The following is a 23,970-nucleotide window of genomic DNA, read 5'->3' as shown; positions in this document are numbered from 1 at the left end:
CTGTGATCGACTGGTTGGGTCTGATGCGGCTGCGCGACGGAGACGACGCACGTTAGCCGGTAGCATCGGTTCAGAGCTAAGAAGACCAACTGAACTGACGCGGACACGTCGCGCTTTCGACAGAAACGGTAACGTCGTCTGTAACACCTGCAGACATAAAGCCACGTTACGTTTGTTTACACGATGCACGTTTACGAGACGATGTCACCACGTGGGGAGAGAATCAACCGGGATGTGTTGTTGGGTGGACTCGATTTGTGGTGCAGCGGCAGCCGGGCGGGCGGGGTTTGACGCGATTATCGCTGATTCTAAGGCGAGAGACGCTTAACCCCGAACGGGCGGGCGATTCCTGATTTGAAAACGAACGCTCCCCTGACTGAAGCCTACACGGCTAAACGTCTTCTTAAAAGTTTGCTGTATAATCACTCTTATTTAAAAAGCAGGATGTACAAACGTTAGATGCAGCAACACGACAATATACGTAATATATGTAACACAACATGGATGTGTAGCATGAAATACAAACTAACTGTGGACTGACACATTATGAGCTGTGTTTCAATACTTTAAACATGTTATTAATGTTGTTTAGCTCACTGTGGTAAATCATAAGTTCAATGTCTGACCTCGCTGATGCTCTTGTATCTGTAAGAGAGAAAACCTATCTAAAATCTGGTGGTCAGTGTGGAGGCTGGTCGGACTGCATGTGAATCCCAATGGATCTGGGATGTACAACCATCATGGTGTTCACGTGCTTTTCCTCACGTGTGTCTTACGGATAATCGATAAGTAACTATAGTCACTATTTGTGGGACCGGTGGTCCGAAACCTGTCGGGGGCCTGTGACAATTTAGAGGTGAGCCCGACCAGCTTTGACCGCTTTGACCAGCTTTGATTGTGACTAATTATCATCTTTGATTGTGACTAATTATCATCATAAACTCTCTCTCTCTCTCTCTCTCTCTCTCTCTCTCTCTATATATATATATATATATATATATATATATTGATATCACTTTTCCACCTTCTGTATAACAGTTTTGGTTTTGAGTCAAAGCCTATTTATGTATCTTTATTTGTCTTTATTCAAATGTTTGTCCAAAAACGCATGTTTTGTTAAAAATGACTGGACTGTTATTTCTACCCATCACTTGGACCTATTTAGTTTAATTGCCTCATTCTTAGAAGTTTCCAAGGAAGAAGGCATGCTGGGAAATGCTAATTTGTTTGTCCAATGAACTCTGGCAATTGGAGCAACTTTTGTTGATGTGGTGACAATTCTTTCTCAACTACTCTATTATTTAGCTTTTCAGCAAATAGACAAGTTTGGAGCATAGGCTAAGTGTGTGTGTGTGTGTGTGTGTGTGTGTGTGTGTGTGTGTGTGTGTGTGTGTGTGTGTGTGTGTGTGTGTGTGGAGCAGGAGCGTGCCCTTGTGTTTGGGGTTGAGGCGACAATATTTTCACATGGACCAATCACATAAACAATTAAAACACGTTTTGTAAGGACACACATTAAGAACCACTAAACAAAAGTAGGATTAAGTCCCTGAACTCGGTATAAAATACCTCAGACACGCCATAGATTCATCGGGGAGTAGTCAAGGATCAACACAGGGCTTTTTTCTATTCCATGAAGAGTGTGATCAATCAACGTCTCTTCTGTGTTCTTGTGAGGCAGGATCAAACATCACCTCAGACTGCCCGTCATGGGTTTGACCAAGCAGTATCTGCGCTACGTCTCCAGTGCAGTGTTCGGAGTAATCGGCAGCCAGAAAGCCAACATCACGTACGTGACGCTCCGAGGAGGGGAGAGGGGCCGCTACGTGGCCGCGGCTGCATGTGAGCACGTCTTCATCTGGGATGTCCGAAAAGGGGAGAAGGTGAGATTCGGGCGCGGTTTCGACAGCACAGGAGGAAACATCCAGGTATCCGGTGAAAGTGTAATAAATTCCTGCCGTCGTCTTTCCGTCCAGGTCCTGATTCTGCCGGGCCAGAAACACGAGGTGACCTTCCTCTGTCCTTCACCTGATGGCGTTCATATCGCTGTGGGTTACGAGGACGGCGCTGTGAGGATCTTCAGCCTGCTGAACGGCGAGAGCAACGTCTCCTTCAATGGCCACAAGTCGGCTGTCAGCGTCATACGCTACGACGCGCTCGGGGCGCGGCTCGTCACCGGATCCAAGGTCAGGAATGCGGGATTGTCTCCGTCTTTTTTTTTTTTTTTTTACATGTCTTAAAAGTGTGCTTTGTGACGGGGTGTTGAGGAAACAGAAACCCCAGAGATCAAGATGAGAATTTAATTACACATGATATAAAATGTCACCAAAGACAAATGTGTTCAAATCAGAAGATAAATTGGCGTTCAGATTGTTGACGGGTTTTGCTTGCTCTAAAAAAAACCTGCTTCTTCTTTTGTTGATTGGCTGCCACACTATTATGTTTTCTCTCTTCCATCAGGACACAGATGTGATCGTGTGGGACATCATCAACGAGTGCGGGTTGTACAGGCTGAAGGGCCACAAAGACCTCATCACACAGGCCTTGTTCCTTAAAGACAAGAACCTCCTGGTCACATGGTAATTGTCCTTGCACCTGAAGCCCTGATGTCTTGACTGATTGATTTACTGATATAAAGTAGGCTCTAAAAACAACACAACAGAAGGTGCGATTAAAAAGTTCAGAGACTGCTCCTGTTGTGCGTGAATGGAGTGCAGCACAGTGATGCACATGAAGCGGTGGGAAGATAAAACTGTTGTAAGTATTCCAAATTATGTCGCTTGATCAGCACTATGGATTTGAGCAAAGGTGTGCATCAAAGTTTGTGTGAAACTCCCGAAAATTGGCCAATTAGACCCTTTATGCTTCAGAAAGTTTACGGCGATGAAGCAATGAGCCGGTTGAGGTGTTTTGAGGGGAAGAACTTCACTGCTCAAGACCTTTTTGGTTTGTCACAGGTGCAGTCTCTGAAGTTTTTGGTTAATAGATAACTGAAAATATTTCAACGAGGATCTGTGAGGACACATAGTGAAGATAAGCAGAGGTTTCTCTGGACTATTTAGGGGCAGCATGGCGGTCCAGTGATTGGCTCTGACTACACTGCTGTGATTGGTTGTCTCACTGTCAAAAAAAACACCTAAAAACCATAACAACTGATCGTCCCGCTGATCCTATCTATTTGGTAATTTTGTAATGACACGTACAGTGATGTGCTGAGTTGCTCCACTCGATGCAAAGAGGCCGCTTTTAAAACCTGTATGTGGGTTTAATTTATACTTTTAGATAAAATGACTCAAACATTATGATCTTAGATGGGATGTGATAAATTATGTTTTATGTGATCTAGTCGTGGATTCTACAAATATAACCTTTAATAACATTAAGTACACCCTCAGTTAAGACTGCTCAAAACAAGTCTTAGTAACTACAGTGTTACTAACAGTGTGTGTGTGTGTGTGTGTGTGTGTGTGTGTGTGTGTGTGTGTGTGTGTGTGTGTGTGTGTGTGTGTGTGTGTGTGTTGTGCAGCTCTAAGGACAGTTTTGTGAAGTGGTGGGATTTGGACACACAGCACTGCTTCAAGACCATGGTTGGCCATCGCAGTGAGGTGAGAGGCTTCCTACTCGACATACGGTCATTCATAACTGCACTGACTGCTACATTTTAAAAGCCTCACAGAGGATGCTGTAGAGGAATAAAACGGCTCTCCTCCAATCAGCACCTGACGCTGATCCACATTGACTTCCTTAAGTAACGGTTCTAAATTGACCAAAAGAAGGAAGCCTTACTTGGTGGTTAGAGGATGACACAAATGGTTTGGACCGAGGAGGTACGTAGTAGAAGAACCAGGTTAACTGGATTATTTTATCTGGCAAACATTAGTCTGAATTAGTTAAACCCTGTTTAATATAAAGCCCACGTTACTGACACACACCTTGATTTCCTCTGGCTTTCCAGTCCTGCTGGTTCCTGGAGCAAATCTAACGTAGTTTGAGTCTCCATGTTCACTGAAAGTTAGTTATAGTCAGGGGAAGATATTATGTGTTGGATAGTGACACTAAATACATTTAACATCTACACTACATGTTTTAGTTTTAGAGGTTTTTCTTTGGTCTTCTAAGATTCTTCATCGGCTGCAAACAAAAACATCCCAGTGGAATGTTAATATTATGTCTAACTTGGCTTTGTCCTACCGAATCTATGTGACAGTATATACTTGTGTGTGTGTGTGTGTGTGTGTGTGTGTGTGTGTGTGTGTGTGTGTGTGTCTCAGGTGTGGGGCATGGTGCTGTTGAACCAGCAGAACAGACTGTTAACAGGCTCGGCAGACAGCGAGCTTCGAGCCTGGGACATCAGCTACCTGGAGGAGGTGAGGACGAACTCAGCAGGCACCTTTGTTCTCAGCAGCTTTTCTACTCGCTAACTTGGGAAGTTTGCCTGAAACTTATAACCAGCACAGCAGAATAAAAAGCTCCACCTACGGAAACTTTACCAAAAGAGAAATCGAACAGTCCTTTTAGGATTTGTCGCAGCTGTTGCAATGTTGTAAAGACTCTGTTTATGTGCTTCCATCCTGCTCAGGAAAAAGCAAAGGGAGAGCCAAAGGTGAAGAAGGGGAAAACTCTGTTGAATGATGATGATGATGATGATGATGATGATGAAAACAATGAGGAAGCGGTGGATGAAAGTCTTGAAGAGGTACGGTCGTAGTCATTAATTTATTCTTTTGAGAAAACTGCAATCAAATTTTCAACAGGACTCTGTTCCTTTTAATCGTAATAAATGTGTCAGACGGATAGAGAATGTATCTCTGGTTGATCAGATGGAGCCATGAGTCACTCTCTCAAACTAGGAAGCAACAAAGTCGGTTTAAATGTGATTCATTTTAAGATGTACTTTCAGATTTTTACTCTCGCTGATGATTTTTTTTATGCGGAGGCTTCCAACAATGTTTCACATTTCCCAACAACAGCAAAATATCTTACCGAACTCAAATCTTTTCTTCCTGTTCTTGTCTTTAAATGCTGTCTCGTCTGTCTTTCTTCCGTAGCGCATCCTGAGTTGCAAGAAGGCCGGCTCCATCCTGAGAGAAGCCAGAGACCGAGCCGTCTCGCTGACCACAGACTCCAAGGCCAGAGTCATCGCATGCCACGTGAGTGTCGATGCGTCTTCGGGTTCCCTCAGACTGGTCATGAAATGTCTGGAACACACAGTGCAGAAAATGTCTTGAGTTCCTTCAGAGTCGGAGAATTTTAAGAACATTTTAAAGAGAAACCAAATGTAATATAATCCACATCTATAACAACCAAAAAAAAACTGTACCTGATTTAAATCTGGCCAGCATGCCCTTCGAAGTGGCCCCCATGTGCAGCGATACACTGCTCCCTACACTACTGAATGCTGGGAACACCACCTGGAGGTCAAGCACCATCTGTGATTCACACAGCATCAAACAGTGATCCTGCAGCTTGAATTTCATTTTGGGGAACAATGAGAAGTTGCAGGGAGCCAAATCTAACAAGTAGGTGTTGCGGGGACAGACGATGGTGTCGGTATGAGCTGGCAGATTCCCATGTTGGAGAACCGAAGTGCCATTGTGCCGCAGTTCAGGTAGTCTGCAGCGAATGTTTTCCCGTCAGACGCCTCCGAAAATCAAAGTACAACTCATTGTTCACAGTTGGACTCTGGGGGACAAATTCACGGTACACAACCCTGCCAATGTCAAAGAGAACCACCAGCTGGCTCCTGGTTGAGCTCCAGACCTGATGCAACCTGTCTTGGACAGTGAGGTTCTGCCCTTCTTGAAATGCAAATGTCACTCAAAACACTTTCTGAAGCATTTCAAGAGTTCCAGTTATTGATTTTCTAAGTTTGACGCAAAATCTGATATGCACATTGTGTTCAGGTCTCAAATACACCCGTATCCGTGGTCCCAAAAACACATGTAACGGCGCTGATATTGGTTGACGTGTATCACTGCTGTATTCCTTCATGCGCGACAGGAGCAGTCTGGCAACTATTTGATTGCATCTTATACTGAGATGTAGAAATGTGTTTTCAGTTTATGAAAGTCCCTTTGCAGAAGGAATGCTCATTACATCATATAAAGGTCATCATTTTACCATCACATGCTCAGATATCAGAACTGTTTTTTGTAAATGATGCTGAAGGAAGAAAATGTTAAGATTCAACTGCCAACTGTTGTCCTATTATTTTTTTTACCTCTGCCCACATGACTGGGCTGTTTAATACGATTCAAGATGGACTCAAAATATTTATTTGCCTTGTTTTTTTTGTTGTTGTTTTTTTAAATGGGAACGCTGTTTGCTGACAGTTTATTTCCTCTCATGCTGACTGGTGCGTCTCAGCACTCAGCTGGCTGCCAGCTGTAAAATAAACGGTTCCATTTACATGAAGCAGTTTGAAGCAGCACTTTGTTATCGTCTGCAGGCTCAGAAGCTAGATTCACTGGGACATCTTAACATTGTTGTTTAGTAGTTTTAAATACAGTCAGTGCACTTTGGGACTTTAAATGAATGGTTGATATTGACTTTCCACTGTAGTTACAGGCTAATTAATGCTATACGTACCCCTCTCGCCTCTGTCAGGGCAATGACTCGGTGCTGGAGCTCTTCACCGTGCTGTCAGAGCAGGAAGTGCAGAGAAGGATGAACAAGAAGCTGAAAAAAGCCAAGAAGAAGGCAGCCAAGTAAGAACACACATGACTGTTACTTCTGTTTAGTTCCTTTGGAAGGTTTACATGTTTTTTTTTTTTGCTGTTACCACTGCTGCAGCTAATACCACTGATAATAATGCTGAGTATACACTTTGACCCTGTGGACGCACCCATTGAGATCTGCTCAGACCTCATTCAGACGGGGTCTGGGACACATGGTCCTGTTCTTTTAGCAGAGTGAACACAAATATCTCCTAAGCTACATTGAACAACCACCTACTCAGCATACATCCTCTTCATAAGCAGAAGTAGGAATTCATTCACTGGCCAATGACGTCATATTACAGTACGAAACAAGAAGAAGAAGCCACTTGTTTTGATTTCTTCTTCTTTTTTGAATTTACTTCAGACTAGTCAGTGAAAGTGCGTTGTTGCCTCCCAACACATTAAAATCAACAATGTATTTTGGTCAAATGAAAATGATGAATGTGTTTATTTACATATAGAGCAGGGAGGCAAAATCCAATGACAATGACATTACTTCACCCATAAATGCAGTCGAATGTTGTTACATGCTGTGTTGCTGCCCCCTGCTGTAGAGCTCAGGAGGATGCAGGCGAGGAAACTGCAGAGCCGGTGGTGGAGAGGGTGCTGAAGGACGAGATCATCAGACTAACAAACATCAATGCCTCTGCCAAGATCAGGTCAGTGTGGAGCAAAACATATCAACACTTTAGAGGTTAGAGAGGTGATCATGTGGCCAGCAGACTCCGGGTTTGAACTCCAGACAGACGTAGAAAAACACCAAATGAAGCACTGAAAAGCTCAGTCGAGTCCCCCAAATTAAACTCTGAATTACCTGTGTTAGCTGTAATATGACTGGTAACAAACATCTCCTCTGTCCCCTGTTAGATGGGTGGACTGCCTGTCGTGTGTGGGCGGTGAGCTGAAGGTGGCGCTGCTGCTGCAGAACAACACCATCGAGACCTACAGCCTGAAGACTTCCGACAAAACCCCGACGGCCGACAAGACGGCTCGCCTTACGCTCGGCGGTCACCGCACCGACGTCCGCACGCTGTCCTTCAGCTCCGACAACCTGGCCGTCCTCTCCGCCTCCGGAGACACAGTCAAAGTGTGGAACAGGTGACGCGGCCTCAGACCCAGCGAGTCCTGGACATGTCTGTGATTGTGATTGGTCTTCTAACTGTCCCGCCCACCCGTCCTGTCACAGGTCAACTCTGCAGGTGATTCGCACCATGGCCTGCGAATACGCCCTCTGCTCCCTCTTTGTGCCCGGAGACAGACAGATAATCCTGGGAACAAAGGTATTTGGACATAAACCCATTCGCTCAACTCACTCAGACGTCACTTCAAATGTTGATGTAATTTGTAGGAAACATTTAGGCTTAAATTTTCATCCATGTAGACCTGAGCAGATCCCAGTTTTTGTATTTTAATCTGACGTGTCATTTAATCACTACCTGTGGGGAAGGTGCTGTTTGTGAGGCTGTAGACTTTTATGCCTGTTAAAAATCTTCTCTTGCTCATCTTTGTGGTCGCTGAATGCTGTTTTCCCCGTGACAGAGCGGGAAGCTGCAGATCTTCGAGCTGGCCTCAGGAAGCCTTCTGGAGACTGTAGATGCCCATAACGGAGCCGTGTGGTCCCTGTGCCTCGCCCCGGACCAGGTAAACCTCACCCTGCTGGTCTGGCTGAGTGTCTGTCTGCAGTCCTATCCTTTTTCTTATTAGTTCCTAATACATCATATCTTTACATTAGAATTCTTGGCTTTTGTATGGTGCTTCATTTGTTATGTGTGTGTGTGTGTGTGTGTGTGTGTGTGTGTGTGTGTGTGTGTGTGTGTGTGTGTGTGTGTGTGTGTGTGTGTGTGTGTGTGTCCCCTGTAGAGGGGGATCATCTCAGGAAGTGCAGATAAGAAAGTTAAGTTCTGGGAGTTTGAGCTGATAAAGGACCAGATGACGGGCCAGAAGTAAGTCAAAACCTTGTTCTTTTGGTAGATTTCAAATGACCTCATATGACCCTTACATCTTAAATAAAGTCATCAACTGCAACAGGGGTTTTCTACTGCAACAAAACTTTTTTTTCTTGGTAGAAAGTGTCTTTACTTCTTTTATCATTGAATTGAAGATGTGGAAAAGCAATCTTTAATTTAGCTTTTACAAAGAAGTAGTTGGTTTTAAGTCATGAGACAACTTGTGTGTGTGTGTGTGTGTGTGTGTGTGTGTGTGTGTGTGTGTGTGTGTGTGTGTGTGTGTGTGTGATACAGGAGGCTGACGGTGCAACACACTCGCACGCTGCAGCTGGAGGAGGACGTCCTGTGTGTGAAGTTCTCTCCTGACCACAGACTGCTGGCTGTGTCTCTGTTAGACTGTACTGTGAAGGTCTTCTTCACAGACACACTGAAGGTACACACACACTCCACACAGAAGAATACAACAGTGTGTGTGATGTACTCAGTGTTTATGAGTGGTGTCAGATCATGTATACATCATAACTAACCGCTCTCCTTCCCTTCAGTTCTTCTTGTCTCTGTATGGACACAAGCTGCCTGTGCTCTGTCTGGACATCACGCATGTGAGTACTCTTATCAGCTGCTTTTAACAATAATAATAATAATAATAACAAGGGTGATGATACACTTTACTTTGGAACACAGTCATAGTCAACAAGTATAACAATTAGTACCCATTTAAAAAAAAAAAAAAAAAACAACAACTAGTAGCCAGATCATCTCCAGTTTCCAATCTCCATTCATTATGGTCACATCTAAGCTGGGATGAAGTACTCTGTTGTTGTGGTTGTTTTTAATCAGCTCTAGAAACAGTTGAATTTTCTAGTAATCTAACTTGATCAGATCTGTTGCGTAATTCTGCATTTGTGATCATTTAAAGAGGTCCTGTGGAGTTTTCTTGTAAGCAAACAAAAGTTTTGTTTATATTCAGTGTTTCTGCACCAAAATGCATTCTGAGCATCCCTGAGGTCTGAGAAACATCGTGCATCATGTTTACTTTCTAGCAGCCTTCTTCTTTCTGGCACCAAACAGATTGAGGGACCCCCTGAGAGGAACCTCCCACTAGAACTACACATCTTCAAGGGCTTTTTTTTCTGTCTGCATTCACACTGCCAATAGCAACACTGAAATGCTGGAAGCTTTCCGCTGGTAGATAACAGACAGACAGACAACAACAATGATCCATTTGGTCAATATATTTAGAATATTTTCACCCTGTCAGACAGCCCATTCTGTAGCATTGTATCTCTTCAAAGCCACCAGACTCCTTTAACCAAAACTAGTAGCATAAGTTTAAACAACACCAAAGTCACCGATTGAGGCATCAGTGGACCAACAGCGACTGTAAGAGTAAGAGTCTGGTGGCTTTAAAGAGAACAGGTGTCTAATGGCAAGGTAAAACAGGGACCCAATCACCGTCCACTTACTCCTTAGAACTATGATGTTTCTTATTTCCTGTAGTGCGACACAAAACAGTTTTACTTCCTCCAACAGTTCCTAAAATTGCAAAAAACAGCTCCATAGCTCTACTAGAGCTCCAAAACTCCAGTGAACCTTTAAAAATTTCTCAAGACTTCTTTATTTACTACTAGTATAACCTCCTCCTCACCCCCCCCCCCTGACCTTTTGTTTGTGTTAACCAGGATAGCACTCTTATTGCCACTGGCTCCGCCGACAGAAACGTGAAGATCTGGGGTTTGGACTTCGGCGACTGTCACCGCTCCATGTTTGCTCACGACGACAGGTACCGCCCGACAGCCAAACAGTCAGAGGGTCACTGCATCAAGGACGGTTTTTGATCAAATATGTGGTGATGACGTCATTTTCAGAGCTGTTTAGTTTCAAGCTCTGACCTCGTGTGTCGTACTCAGGGACTCTGATCCGTGTCCTGTAACTCGTCCTGTGACTTCACCCGAGCTGTTCTCTGATCTCACCGCTCATCTGTTCTGTCATGGATCATCTCACTTCCTGTCCTTGGTGTTTTCTTTGTCAGCCTTTTCATACATTTTGATGTCTTCAGTGTTTATTTTACTTTCAGCCTTTTATTTTATTAATTTCTTTCTGTTTTTCCATCTTAGTTTTCCCTCCTCGTGTCCTTTTTGATCTGCGTTCCCTCCTGCTTCTCTTTGTTTCCTCCTTTTGAGTTCCTGCTGATTTTGTCATTCTGTCTTTTTGTTACTTTTACAAATTATTCAAATGATTTCTTATTTACTTGTCTGACATCTGTTCTCCTCCATCTTTCTGTTTTGTGTCTCTGCAGCGTCATGTTCCTCCAGTTTCTCCCCAAGACTCATTTATTCTTCACAGCGGGGAAGGACAAGAAGATCAAACAATGGGACGCCGACAAGTTTGAGCTCATCCAAACACTTGAGGTGACTCTCTTCTCTCCATGATGTTTAGGCTCCAGTGCCTAAAGGTCACCTGGCAGGGTTCCTTCATAACCCAAATACTGATATGAAATACTGACCACACCTCCTTCATCAGCTGTGAAACAGATTGACCACACAAAGTGATGTATCCAACACCTGGTGCCAACAAAAGCTCAACACAAGTGTCTTTAATTAGTCTCAGACTGAGGCAGTTTTCATTCACTGTCCAGCCCCAAATTGTTTAAATAGCAAATTGTGCTTGCGCTCATCTGAGCTCTGATTGATCATAAAATGAGGTTTGGTCAGGTGCATTGTTGCTGCACATCTATCTTGAGGCAGCAGGAAGTGACAGACCAACAAAAACTTGGTCTAATGTCGCTGGTGCAGTTTTTATTGCAACTTCACAAACTCATTGCTCGTTACACACACAAGGATGAAAAGCAGCACACAACCATGAAAAATAGAACGACAACGTGAAAGATTATTATTGTTTATATCAGTGTTTGCCCAATCAGATCCATTTCCTCTACAGAGAAGCATTCTTTCCCACTATTTGGCAAATCCGCTGTTACAATAGCAATCTGCCAAGCTGCATGTGAACGTTGTTTTTAAAAGGAACGGAAGATGACGGTCTCATTATTTTATGATACTCCCAAAACACACCTAATATTCATTAAAGAAGTAAGTAACACCTCTTTAATCCATGTACTGTATGTATGTTGTACTTGCACTCCTCTCCTCTTTAACCAAGATGATTTGGAGACATCCTAAATGCACCTTCATTAAAATATAACTCGTAAACTGGATTCCATGTGTTGGCCGACAATACAGCAAAGGATTTCTGGGGATCCCCCAGGTTGGTAGGTTGTCAATAGTCAGTTAAAAAAATAAACATTTAATGTACATTATGACACAATTTTGTAAAAAGATTTGACCTGAAACCAGCATCAGAGGAAAACGTCACTTTGTTACAGAAATCGAAAGAGTTGATCCTCAGGTGACCCTGAATGTCGGCACCAAATTTTATGGCAATCCATCCAATAGTTGTTAAATGGTTTCAATTCTAGATGGACTGATGGTGGTTTTTAGGGTGTTACTAGATTGTTTCTAGATGGTTCTTGATAGTTGGCAGGAAGTCCATGTTTCTAGCTGTGCAGTTTGTGTCTTTACACAGCATGAATTGTACCGTTGTGTTTCGTCTGCACTGTAACACTGTTCCTGTCCTCTGTTCCTCGCAGGGCCACCATCGGGAGGTTTGGTGTCTGGCCATCAGCCCAAACGGCGACCACCTCGTGTCCTCATCTCACGACAAGTCTCTGCGTCTGTGGGAGAGGACGCGGGAGCCCATCATCCTGGAGGAGGAGCGGGAGATGGTGAGGTGGAGGGCGGAGCTGACGCAGACATATGAACAATGATTGACATAAATGCACTTTGTTAAAAAAAATGTCTGTGTTCACAGGAGCGAGAGGCAGAGTTTGAGGAGAGCATGGCTAAAGGAGATGTGCCTGTGGTGAGCGCCCCGTTTTCAACCTCCAAATCTAATCAGCCATCTTAATGTTTCCTACATGAATGACATCGCCTCTCACTGGCCTTTTTCTAGAGTCAGATTAGAGATTTTGGTTGTAGGGATGGTTCAAAACCAGATTCCAGTTCCTGTAAACTGCAAAAGATTTGGCCAAAATACAAGAAGAAAGGACTGAATTTGAGGAAATAATGACTGAATACTAATGAAATTATCTGTCTATGCTGCTAGTTTATTATATATTACATGAAAACTTAAATTAAGTTGGTTCCAGTGTAGAAATAATTAAACTCTGATTATTGAGAGAGAAAAATGCAGTTTTTTTTTTTTAGATGAAATGACTTGAGATCAGATTCACTACAGCAGAGTAATAAGAGAAACACACCGAATATTAGCAAAAATCTTTATAATTTTTTTTTTAAATAAATAATACTACCACACTGAAAAAGGAAGGAACAAGAAAATAAATCACTAATTTAAGTTGAAATGACTTCATTTAGTAGTGACTTGAAACAAGTTGCCTCAAGCACATATTTTAATTTTGATTTAATACCAGAACTTAATTTAAAGATTTCTAATTTCACATTCAACTATTCACACACACACACACACACACACACACACACACACACACACACACACACACACACACACACACACACACACACACACACACACACACACACACACACACAAACACAAATGGTCAGGACCCTCTTGGGATTCAAAGCGCCACTGGAAATCGATCCATCCAATGACTTAACAATTACTGGGAAACGTGCTCTAACTAGTCTGTAAGTCTTTATAGTGTTAGTAATTGTAGTTTCAAGACACACTGCTTAAAGTAAGGCTTCTACAGTTGTAAAGTTAAGACCTTTTATGTGTATTCATGCTGTACATAGTCCCAATTAAACAATAGACTTATTCTCACCTGCTCAGTTAGGTGAATTTAAGAAAATTAAGAATGACCACCAGCTTGTTTGGTTTGGTTGCCTGTCTAAATCTGTTGTGCTAAGCAGTGTTTTCCTCCACAGGTACCCGGAGAGACTCAGGGAGAGGCGGCACCGGCCAGCAAGAAGACCGTAGAGACAGTCAAAGCTGTGAGTTCACTTCACCTCTTCTACCATGAATATGTGATGTGAATATCAAGACAGTTTAAGATTGTAGCTTTTAGTTTAAGGCTGTAGTTGATGTTGCTGACAATATAATAATGAATTATTTGTACTGCAAACCCTCCTGTCGGGTACTCAGGCAGGTGAAAACCACGTCTCTGATGGTTAAATCTGCAGATTAGCAGGTTTTTGTGCTCTTTGTTGATATCCTTCCTGTTGTGCGATCTCTTTGCAGGCAGAACGGATCATGGAGGCTCTGGAGCTTTACAAAGAGGAAGGCTGGAAGATGGAGGAGCACAAATATGCTTGTGAACATGCAGGCAAAGAGGTAGACATGATTCATTAATTGTACTTTTTGCAAGCTTGGGTGTTCCCCATGTTAGAAACATTAGGTATGAGGGGGTGGAGCTTAACATCCTGTTTGAATAAGGCAGGTCGATGCTGTGCAGGTTTGATTGGTCCAGCAGCTAAAACTGAGTTTTTTGTTGTTGTTGTTTTTGAACAAATACAAAACTTTGCTGTGATGCTGTAAATTGTATTAAATAGATTTATTGTTTTTTGAACTTTCTTTCAGTTTCATTATATTTCTTTCTTTCTTTCTTTCTTTCTTTCTTTCTTTCTTTCTTTCTTTCTTTCGTTCATTTTACTGATGTCAGTGTTATCATTTTTTTGTTTTGCAGCTTCCTCCACCAAAACCTAATCCTATCCTTGTGGCCTTTGGAAATATTTCAGTAAGTGAGACGACGATGAAGAAAAAATGTCTGGCTAACATTGCCTCTACCTACCTGATATTATTTATATCAGTAATATAGATATTATATGAATTGATATATAAAAAAATAAACCTAAACATCTTATTGTTGAAGTTGTTTTATCTGATAACTGAGTCTCTATCATCCCTCTTTTAGCCGTCCCATTACGTTTTAGAAGTCATAAGGAAGGTCCGATCGAGGTGAGATTTCACTCAGATGTTTCCGGTGAAGCTGATTTCCATCCGTCCGTATTGTTCTGTGCATTTAAAAACACCCTGTGGGGTTTTTCCCTCCTTTTCTTTGTGACCCCAGTGAGCTGGAGGTTTCTCTGCTGGTGCTGCCGTTCCCTTATGTTCCCCAGCTGCTGAAGCTTTTCAACAGCTACATCCAGCAGGGCCTGCAGGTGGAGCTCGTCTGCCGCTGCCTGTTCTTCCTTCTTAAGTGAGACCTACTCGTGTGTGTGTGTGTGTGTGTGTGTGTGTGTGTGTGTGTGTGTGTGTGTGTGTGTGTGTGTGTGTGTGTGTGTGTGTGTGTGTGTGTGTGTGTGTGTGTGTGTGTGTGTGTGTGTGTGTGTGCGCTCTGCTGCTGTTGTGCAGCTCTCAGCACAGTTTTGTGGAGTGGTGGGATTTGGAAAAAGAAAATATTTTTTGTGTGGTATTTAAATGAAATACTAATTCTGTTTGCTCCTGGTCACCAGTTAGCCTCCAAAACTTTGAGCTGAGAAAAAACATACAAAATATGTCCGTGTGAGGAATTTCTTTGTCTGCTTCTCCAGGTTTGGTAGAGCAAAGCCAATAGTTAATGTAGCTGCTGTTCATTGTTGTTAGCTGACACTGTTGTTTGTTTCTTTGTAGGATCCACTTTGGTCAGATCTCCAGTAACCAGATGCTGGTTTCTGTCATCGACGAGCTGCGGACCAACACGCTCTCAAAAGTGCGAGAAATCAGAGTAAGTAACATCTGGAAACGAGAATTTAGTCACCAAACAAAGCTGTTGGTGGTTTTAACCTTCACAGAGTCTCGTCTTCGTTACATATCGTCACCGTCCCGTTTCCTCACCAGCTCTTCTCTCCCTGTGTTTCAGGATGTGATGGGCTTTAACAGCGCCGCCCTGCAGTTCCTCCAGCGGGAGATTGAGAGCAAAGAGGACGTGACCTTCTTCGCTGACGCCACAGGCCGACTGGACGAGAAGAAAAGGAGGAGGAGGAAGAGGGAGAAGGCCGTCCTCACCATCGCCTGAATTATAATGAAGATTATTGATTTGTTTCTGTAGAAACATCAACTCTTCATCTCTTTCAGCTTCATTTTTTTGTATGTTATGAAATCCTGATGTAACCAAGTGTTCTTCAGAGACACGCTTCATTTCCCAAATAAACGGCGTCCAAGCTTTTCTCACAGCTCTTCGGGTTTTATTGGGGGCCTTAAAAAACAAATAAATCCTCCACGACAGAGAGAAATGTAGTGAGCATACACAGCAGCAGCTCCCCCTGCTTCTACACTTCATCTTTAAATGGATGCCAGCGCTGCGTTCATGAACACCACACACAAAGAACACGTATGATTTAAGATGCTTTCTGTCCTACAAGCCTACAGGGAGCCATTCGGACCCGGAGCCGGACCGGGTTAAAGATGGTCTGGACATGAATGGAGTTTGGAAACCTGTCAGAGACTACCTGAGCTGCAGACCACCTGGGTGTGACCACTGAGCTAAACTCCCATGATTCCTGTGGCCTCACTGCTGCCATCCACCACTGAAACCAGGGAGATGTGGCTTGACTTTATGGCTGCAGTAACTTGACCTGAATTTATGATCCCATGGCCCTGTAGATGTGGTAAATATATTTCATAGCCGGGGAGAAAAATCTTGCTTCTCAGTTTTCAGTTGTGTGTGTTGCTGAAAATGTTTTTTGAATGTTAATCCTTTGGCCTTCAGAGAAGTTTCACACCCACATCAGACACTTCATTTTCCACAGGTGTGTTTATTCCCCTGAAGATAAAACACCTCTCGCTCACTGTTCATGTTTTAATCTCACAGAGGACAAAAAACAAATTAACTGTATTTAGAGGGTTGTAAAGAAACAAAAAAAAAGCCTGCAGCTCTTTATGAGGCTGGATTTGGTCTCAAAGCTGTAAATGTCACACCTTTCCAAAATTAAAAATTCTTCGGGAAAATCCCGGGCCGCGCTCTCACACACTCTCACAGCACTGACACGGTATTAGCACCCAGCAGGGGTTTAGATCAATCGTCACCAACTGATTAAAATGCAGCAATTAAGTGAGAGCTTTCAATCTGCCAGTGTGATTCATTTTAATTTGTGCCAAAATGTGAATCACTGTGACATTTAACTGAACCTGTAGAGAGGTGAGAGTACAACATGTAGTTGCGATCATCTGAATATGAAATCTAAATGCTGTATTTTTGAGGTGTGTTTTGATCAGCAACAGAATCTAATGCAAAGGAAATTAAATGAACTTTACTTATCTGCCCAACAGTCTTCTTCTTTTTTTTTTTTTACAATGTTTTACACACCAGTGTGTTTGTGAGCGAGTAACTGCAAACCTCATTTTCAAGTTTGTGGTGTTTACATCAGGCTTTAGGTTTGACTTGTATTTCCAATCTATTTCTAGTAAAATGTTAAATGACCTAACCCTAAATACATCATCTTGATTTATGAGCAGATGCTTAAACATTTAAATATAATGAAGACTGCTTTTCTAAGGATTTATTTTAGCCCACAACAGCATTTGACAAGCTTGTGCTTATTCTCTACGAATACGAACCGTAAACTTTGTGGACCTAAAGTGTACAGAATATGAGTTTTACTGCAAGTGCTGTCAAGCTTCCCTATTAAATTACATTGGTTGACATCTAATCTACAAAGAAAGATAATGTTATCTCTCTCTTGCTGATGCTCATGTGCTGCTAGTGAGTCCTGCATTGTGGACTTAAACAAAAACAACACAAAAGTTAAAGAAAAATGAAAACATTTACAAGAAAAATAAACCAAAACAAAGATCAACACAAAGAGAATGCAAAGAAAGTGGTTCAAAAGAAACCTTTCTACAAACACAACTAAATACATTCTTAAAACCCCTATACAACATTAAGGTGAAATAAGACTATACAAAATTAAGTTTTTAATTCCAACACAAAAAAGATTACCAAGGTCATTTATAATCCATTAAAAAAAGAACAAAAAGAAAAATTCACTGACTTTGAGCTGCCAGTCAACATGAGAGATTGAGGCAGTGGCTCAAAGACAAAACAACATTTAGAACAAATTGACAAGACAGAGACGCAGATTATTTATTTCAGATTTGGAAGGCAAATTTTCTGAAAAATAATTTACACTTTCCTGAAATGTAATTTCACATAACATAAATATTTGTTTTTGGACCGCAGCCCTCCGTCCAGATTAATTTTGGGCCCTTCAAAGGAAGGAATTAGGTCTCTGATACTTGTACTTTACCTGAGTTTGATGCTACTTTATACATCAACTTCCACTGGTAAATATTGTTTTGCTACTCCACTACATTTATCTGACAACTTTAGTTACCTGTCAGATCAATATTTTATAAATAAAACACATTTTCAATTTCTATATATGCATTAATGTACATTGATTGGACACTTCAGCAGCATCATGTGGTGAAATCAGCTCAACCATGACAGCATTTAAAAAACTATCCATGTAGGCTCCATGAAAAAGAAGTCATATTTATATCTGATAAATATAACACTTTAAACTAAGCTAGTTTAAATAATGAGCATTTTTACTTTTTATATTTTAAGTAACATTTTTCTGACAGTACTTATGCACTTTTACCACTGTATTTGCTCTACAAGGACACATTTCAATGAGAAGGGACAGGTGGGGCATTGTCACAGTGAAAAATGTAATAGGCAGCATGAGCTCATGCACAAAGATACTGCAGCTCTTTTTTTTTTATTCCTTAATCTGTTTCAGATTCTCATATTGACCTGAATATCAAACAACTCCCTTATGTTTCTGTTTTCTTTTCTCTTTTTTTGGGTATCAAATCTGTTCTAATTAATATTTTTAAACTCTCCATGTTGACTTTCAAATCATGGTATTTTGAATACTGGACTTTTACTTGTAATTGAGTTTTTAGGGCCTGAGCACCGATAGTGCAAAAAGGAATTATTATTCTGCGTTGTTATTATTCTCCGTAAACAACTGCATTTTTGGCAGCTTTATTATATTGAAAAACTCATGAAAGTTGGTACACATGTCTCTCCAGGTGAACATGTTTTTATTTTAGTGGAGTTGCGAGTGGCCGTGGCCTAATGGCTCGCTGGCGCTCCCTAAACATGACTTTCTTTTCATAATTTGGACAACATGGTATAGTACGATTTATTTTTTTAAAGTAACGACAAAGAGGGTGCTCGAACCAACCACAAACCTTCTTGCTGAGAGGCAGCTGTGCTAACCACTGCACCAGTGGTTAGCACAGCAGAATATCTCCTGAGGAGATTGGTGCACCACCAATCTCCTCAGGAGATATTCTGCATTGAGACATATCCTTGGCTCACTGCAACCTATAACTCCACCGTCCACAAATATTCATTCAAATGCGACCAAAATTGCTGCAGACATTCTTTGGATAGTAGATATACGTGTTTTCAAGGGGGTCTGCAGTGATATTAAATATCTTCCTGTAATGTGTAGTGGATGCAAAACTTTTTCAATTTCTCCAAACGTTCCAACTTCACTAAAAGTTGAATCACCATCAACAGGCCAAGGTGGAATCTAAACCATTAATAGTAACCTGGGTGAAGTCGAATCTTTTACCTGTTGAGTTAACCAGACTGTCGGCTGAGTCACTGGAAGCTCTGAGTGAACTCTGTTAAACACTTTCTCCGCCACCACTCATTCTTCAGCGCTGAAGATAATCCAGTGCTCTAAGATCACCACCTCAGAGCTGGAAACGACCTCATGAGGATGTGGGTTTGAGCCCCGCTCAAGATAATCCACACAGACTAAAGGTCATACTCCAAAAAGTCATACTATAGCATGTTGTCCAAAAAGTGACCCAAAATAAATGTTTGTATATAGTACAGGAAGTTGATGTTTAAGGTCAAACGATGCTCCAAACCTCACGAAACTTTGCACATGCAACAGGCACCAACTTTCATGAGTTTTTGAAGATGTTAAAGCCGCCAAAAAAAAGCCTTTTTTTCTTAAAAGAAGGATAAGGAACGAGATCGAGAAAAAAATTTTAAACTGCAAGCGGAAATATGCGGACCCTCGCGTGCTGCACGTCGGGGAGCCGGCGGCCCCGACCCGCTGGATCCCCGACGTGCAGCGTGCGAGGGCCCGCATATCACTGCTTGCAGTTTAAATTTTCATTGTGTTTTGACTTAAAAGATCTGAGTACTTCCTCCACCACTGGATTGTGGTATGTTTTTGACTTTCACAAACTTTTCTTTTCTTTTCTTTTGACCCGTATGATAATGCCTTCCATCCATTCATGAGCTGTGTAATGTGCTCCATCCAGCCTCTTCATCTGGCTTTGCCTTATGTGTACATGCTGTACAGTCTTTAATGGCATGTGAAACTTAAAACATTTTCCATCACTTGGCAGGTTATTTTCCTTAAATTAGCTTAAATTATTTGAAATCATGACTCAAAGTTTGATTAGGTTGTGAAATCAGTCTCATCATAAACTGTAATAAACTGTCAGAAGGCAGCAGTTGCTTTTATTTCAGTAGTGAAAAGACCAAAGAAAGGAGAAACCGAAACATTTCCTTCATTCACTAGATGGCAGTCTTGCCTTTTCTTAAACCGGTTTCAGGTTGTCACCTTTTGGTATCTGGGCTCACATCTTGCTCCATATTCAGAGCTCACGCCTCCTGCCACCTGCTGCAGCACTCAGATCAGAGGGGAAGTCATCTCTGCACCGACGTCCACACATGGCATCATCGGCACTTTTAATGTTGATCGCCTTTGGCACATTTTACCACAGCTACCATGTGTGCAGGTCACAAGAGAATCTGCCCTGTATACCTGCACTCAGTCACTGACTGACTGTCTGTTTTTTGGAAGGTGGGGCTGAAAGCTTTCACTGCTAATTATCTATAGTTCCTATACTGTAAACAAATGGGACTTGTAAAACATATCACTTCCTGTGTAACAGATTATTTCTCCTCGGAAGGAGCCACCAGGCAGTGGGCGTGCAGCGCCCCTCCAACACCCATATGTGTTGTTTTATGGCCTCTATTTACATTTCATTTTGATGGACAGGAGATTGTGTTACTGTATGTGGTTTGCGCTGCTATAGTCTGTCATCATATGGTCTGTATGACATTATGTCGCGCAGGATAACATCGACTCATAGATGCTGACTTGATATGGTGGTGTCTGTAGCCGCTGAATGTGATAGGAGCTATAAATGTGTGACCCACAGTTGAGACAGATGCTGCTGGCAGTGAGAGGCCTCATCTTACAGCAGCGACCGCTCCTCCGCTGAGCAGTTTACACAGCGACTCTTAAACAGTCTGACTGAAGTGGAGTACTGTAACAACCTAGAAAAGTGTGGCACTCATACTGTAGGTGTCCAATCTATATAAATACATTTAATTTGATCTATTTATGCTTTGAATTATGTCTAGTAAAACAGGCATCTCGTTTTTTCCTTTTGTAATATTAGATTTAAGGTATCCATCTGTAATAACATTTCAAAATTAAAATATATTACTATAAAAATATGTTGCAGCTCCACATGAACAGAAGTTAGTATAAAAACCTTTAAGATTGATGGTGTGTTTAAGATGTTGAAGAAGTTAAATGTACTCACAAAGTAATAAATATATATTAATCCACAGCCAAAAATAGTCCCCAACAGCAGGAGTCTATAAAACCTGCAGTGGCCCACTGGTACAGAGCTTTTATATTTATGTGATCCATTTTCAAGATTTTTTTTTTCTCTGGCAAAAATGAGTCACAGAAAGTGTTAAAAGATGTTTGTTTGTCTCGTTTTATGAGATTTGCTGGCTTTAATAAAAATATAGAATATGTACATGCTTATTCTTTGAATGCTAAAATTTAAGCCAATTCTTGAAAATTTAAATCTGAGTTGGGATTCTCTAATTAATATGATCCAGGACATTTATAATAATCTTAATAAAAGTTATTCACATAAAAGACTAAAATAATTTCACAAAATGTCCGAGACTATTGTATTTAAAAATTATGAAGACCAAATATAGTAACAGTTTGAATTTAACCTTCTAAATAAAGCAAAAGCTGCCAGAACTAAACACACACACAAAAAAAATACTAAAATATTTATGTTCCCTTTAAATAATGAATGCATTACGATTTCACTTTCTTCTAAATTACATTTTTTATTTATTTTATGTTACAAGGATGTCCCACTGAGATCTTAATGTCTTTACAAGGCAGACCTGGACAAGGTAGCAGCCGTACAAACATACTACAATACAACATGCATAACTTAATAAACCAAAATTAAACATGTAATTGTCAGTCAGAAATATTTCCTGTCATTTTTCTGTATCTGTGTGAAAACCTCGACTCCAAATGTGATTTATTCTTTTTATTTTCAATCAAACTCCAACCAGCCCTTCAGATCAGCTTCTCGTGTCCAGGAATATTTCCCAGCACCACATTGCGGTTCATCTGTCTGCGATGACCTCATCTCCATCGAAACGGCGTCCAGTCAGACAAGCAGAACGGCCTCCACTGGCAGGCAGGCCATCCATCAGCCTGCCAGGCCACCAGTCATCCCAGCGACGGGCCTCGTGTTAAATCTGTGTCCAGCACTCATGAATGAACCCGTACCTGCGCTGAGATATGAGGTGACGGCTCGTCCTGATGGGACGCAGTAGTAATGCGGCTGCTTCAGCAGCAGCAGCGGCGGCGGTGGAGGTGGAGGGGTGGTGTTGGTGGTGGTGGTGGGGGAGGGGGAGTGGGTGGTGGCTGCTGGGTGTCCGGGCAGGCTGCTGAGTGATGAGGTGATAGTGCATGCAGAGGCGGCCAACAGAGCTGACTGGCCACTAACTGAACTGAGCTGAACTGCAGAGCTGCACACAGCTATGAATGTTTCCTTTCTCTGAGTCCTCGCTGCTTTTTTTTCCATCCCTCAGCTGTCCTCGGACTTTTCACACTCTGTTCCTTGATGTTTGTTTGTGTGATGCATTTGTTTGTGTGACGTATAGGACAGCATTAACAGCAAAAAGTCAAATAAATTGAGGTTTTAGGACTTAAAGTTACTCAAATTGTTTATTTTTCTGGGGTGAAGATGAACAAAAATGTGATTTACCAATATATTTGATTAATTAGAAATGTGACGTCACTACCTATAAAAGGTCAAATCAAATACAACTTTTTACAAATTAATTTTTTTTTCTAAAAAGTGTTTTAACATTCCCCCTGGAGGTACGATCAATCCAACGATAAACTGATCATTATAATTGCTTTTATTTGTATATGCCTCTCCTTGTCAGGGTTTTGATGGTGCTGTCGGCTGAAAAAGTCGTCACTGCACATGTCGAGGGGGTCGGCAACTCAGCTCCTCTCATCCCGGCGGAAGAGGGAAACATGTTTTAATAACCAGAGTCTGCAGAGATCAGGGGAGAGGAAACCATTTTTTTCCTCCCACCCTGCACCGAGGTCAGCCCTCTCTGAGCCGCTACGTAACCACACACACACGTACACATATGTGCAACACACGCAGTGGGCTCGTAATACTGCAGCGCACACACACACACACACACACACACACACACACACACACACACACACACACACACACACACACACACACACACACACACACACACACACACACACAGAGGCGAAGAGTTAAAACTAAGCAAATGGATCTGTGTTTTTAGAAAAGACCAAAATATTCGCTCAGGCACGAGACAGCCATTAGGGCACAAAACACATTAGACTTATTAGCTTATACAAGCCTGAACACACACACACACACACACACACACACACACACACACACACACACACACACACACACACACACACACACACACACACACACACACACACACACACACACACACACACACACACACACACAGAGTCCACCCCAAGAATCCACATAGCTGATGTAATTAGTGATTTTAGAGCTCTGCACTTCATATTACAAGTCATAAACAGACATTCAATACTGGGCTTTGAGAGAGCTGTTTATTCTGGAGTTTTATAGTCCACGTAGGACCCTTCTGTGTTTATTCTCAGAGAACAATAATGCCACTATGCTCCCGGGCTGGAATGCTATTCATTTGTCCAATTAAACACAGAAAATAAATACAAAAATGGAGCCGACTCGTTCTGCTCCCCCGAGCTCGCTCCAAAAACACTTTAACAACGGCACTCTGCCGGGGGATTTACAGCGTGGTGTTGGCGCGCTCTATGAAATGAAATGGAACCGAACGTTTGCAGAGGGCCTAATCTGCGTTATTCTCTTAATATGCTGTGGCATCGATGTGGATTAGCAAAGCGAAACAG

General features: G+C 41.9%; 1 protein-coding gene across 1 annotated transcript; it reads left to right on the top strand.

Annotated features, from left to right (window-relative positions):
• The first annotated feature begins 27 nt into the window (after positions 1–27).
• wdr3 (WD repeat domain 3) lies at positions 28–15,846 on the top strand. The gene is made up of 27 exons (XM_069713398.1): positions 28–128; positions 1,679–1,880; positions 1,974–2,183; positions 2,458–2,576; positions 3,524–3,602; positions 4,269–4,364; positions 4,577–4,693; positions 5,046–5,147; positions 6,604–6,704; positions 7,271–7,375; positions 7,584–7,814; positions 7,903–7,996; positions 8,256–8,357; positions 8,577–8,659; positions 8,957–9,095; positions 9,208–9,264; positions 10,345–10,445; positions 10,962–11,073; positions 12,309–12,443; positions 12,530–12,580; positions 13,627–13,692; positions 13,940–14,032; positions 14,385–14,435; positions 14,613–14,656; positions 14,769–14,897; positions 15,311–15,404; positions 15,540–15,846. The coding sequence occupies exons 2-27, from the start codon at positions 1,707–1,709 to the stop codon at positions 15,693–15,695; spliced, it is 2,841 nt and encodes a 946-aa protein (XP_069569499.1). The 5' UTR covers positions 28–128; positions 1,679–1,706; the 3' UTR covers positions 15,696–15,846.
• The last annotated feature ends 8,124 nt before the right edge of the window (positions 15,847–23,970 follow it).

The sequence above is a fragment of the Brachyistius frenatus genome, unplaced genomic scaffold (assembly GCF_029030835.1).
Source record: "Brachyistius frenatus isolate BFR_SWC_R1_liver_20210118 unplaced genomic scaffold, ASM2903083v1 Contig_118, whole genome shotgun sequence".
Lineage (NCBI taxonomy): Eukaryota > Metazoa > Chordata > Actinopteri > Embiotocidae > Brachyistius > Brachyistius frenatus.
The sequence above is the reverse complement of the archived record's forward strand: the minus strand, read 5'-3'. Positions and strand labels throughout refer to the sequence as shown.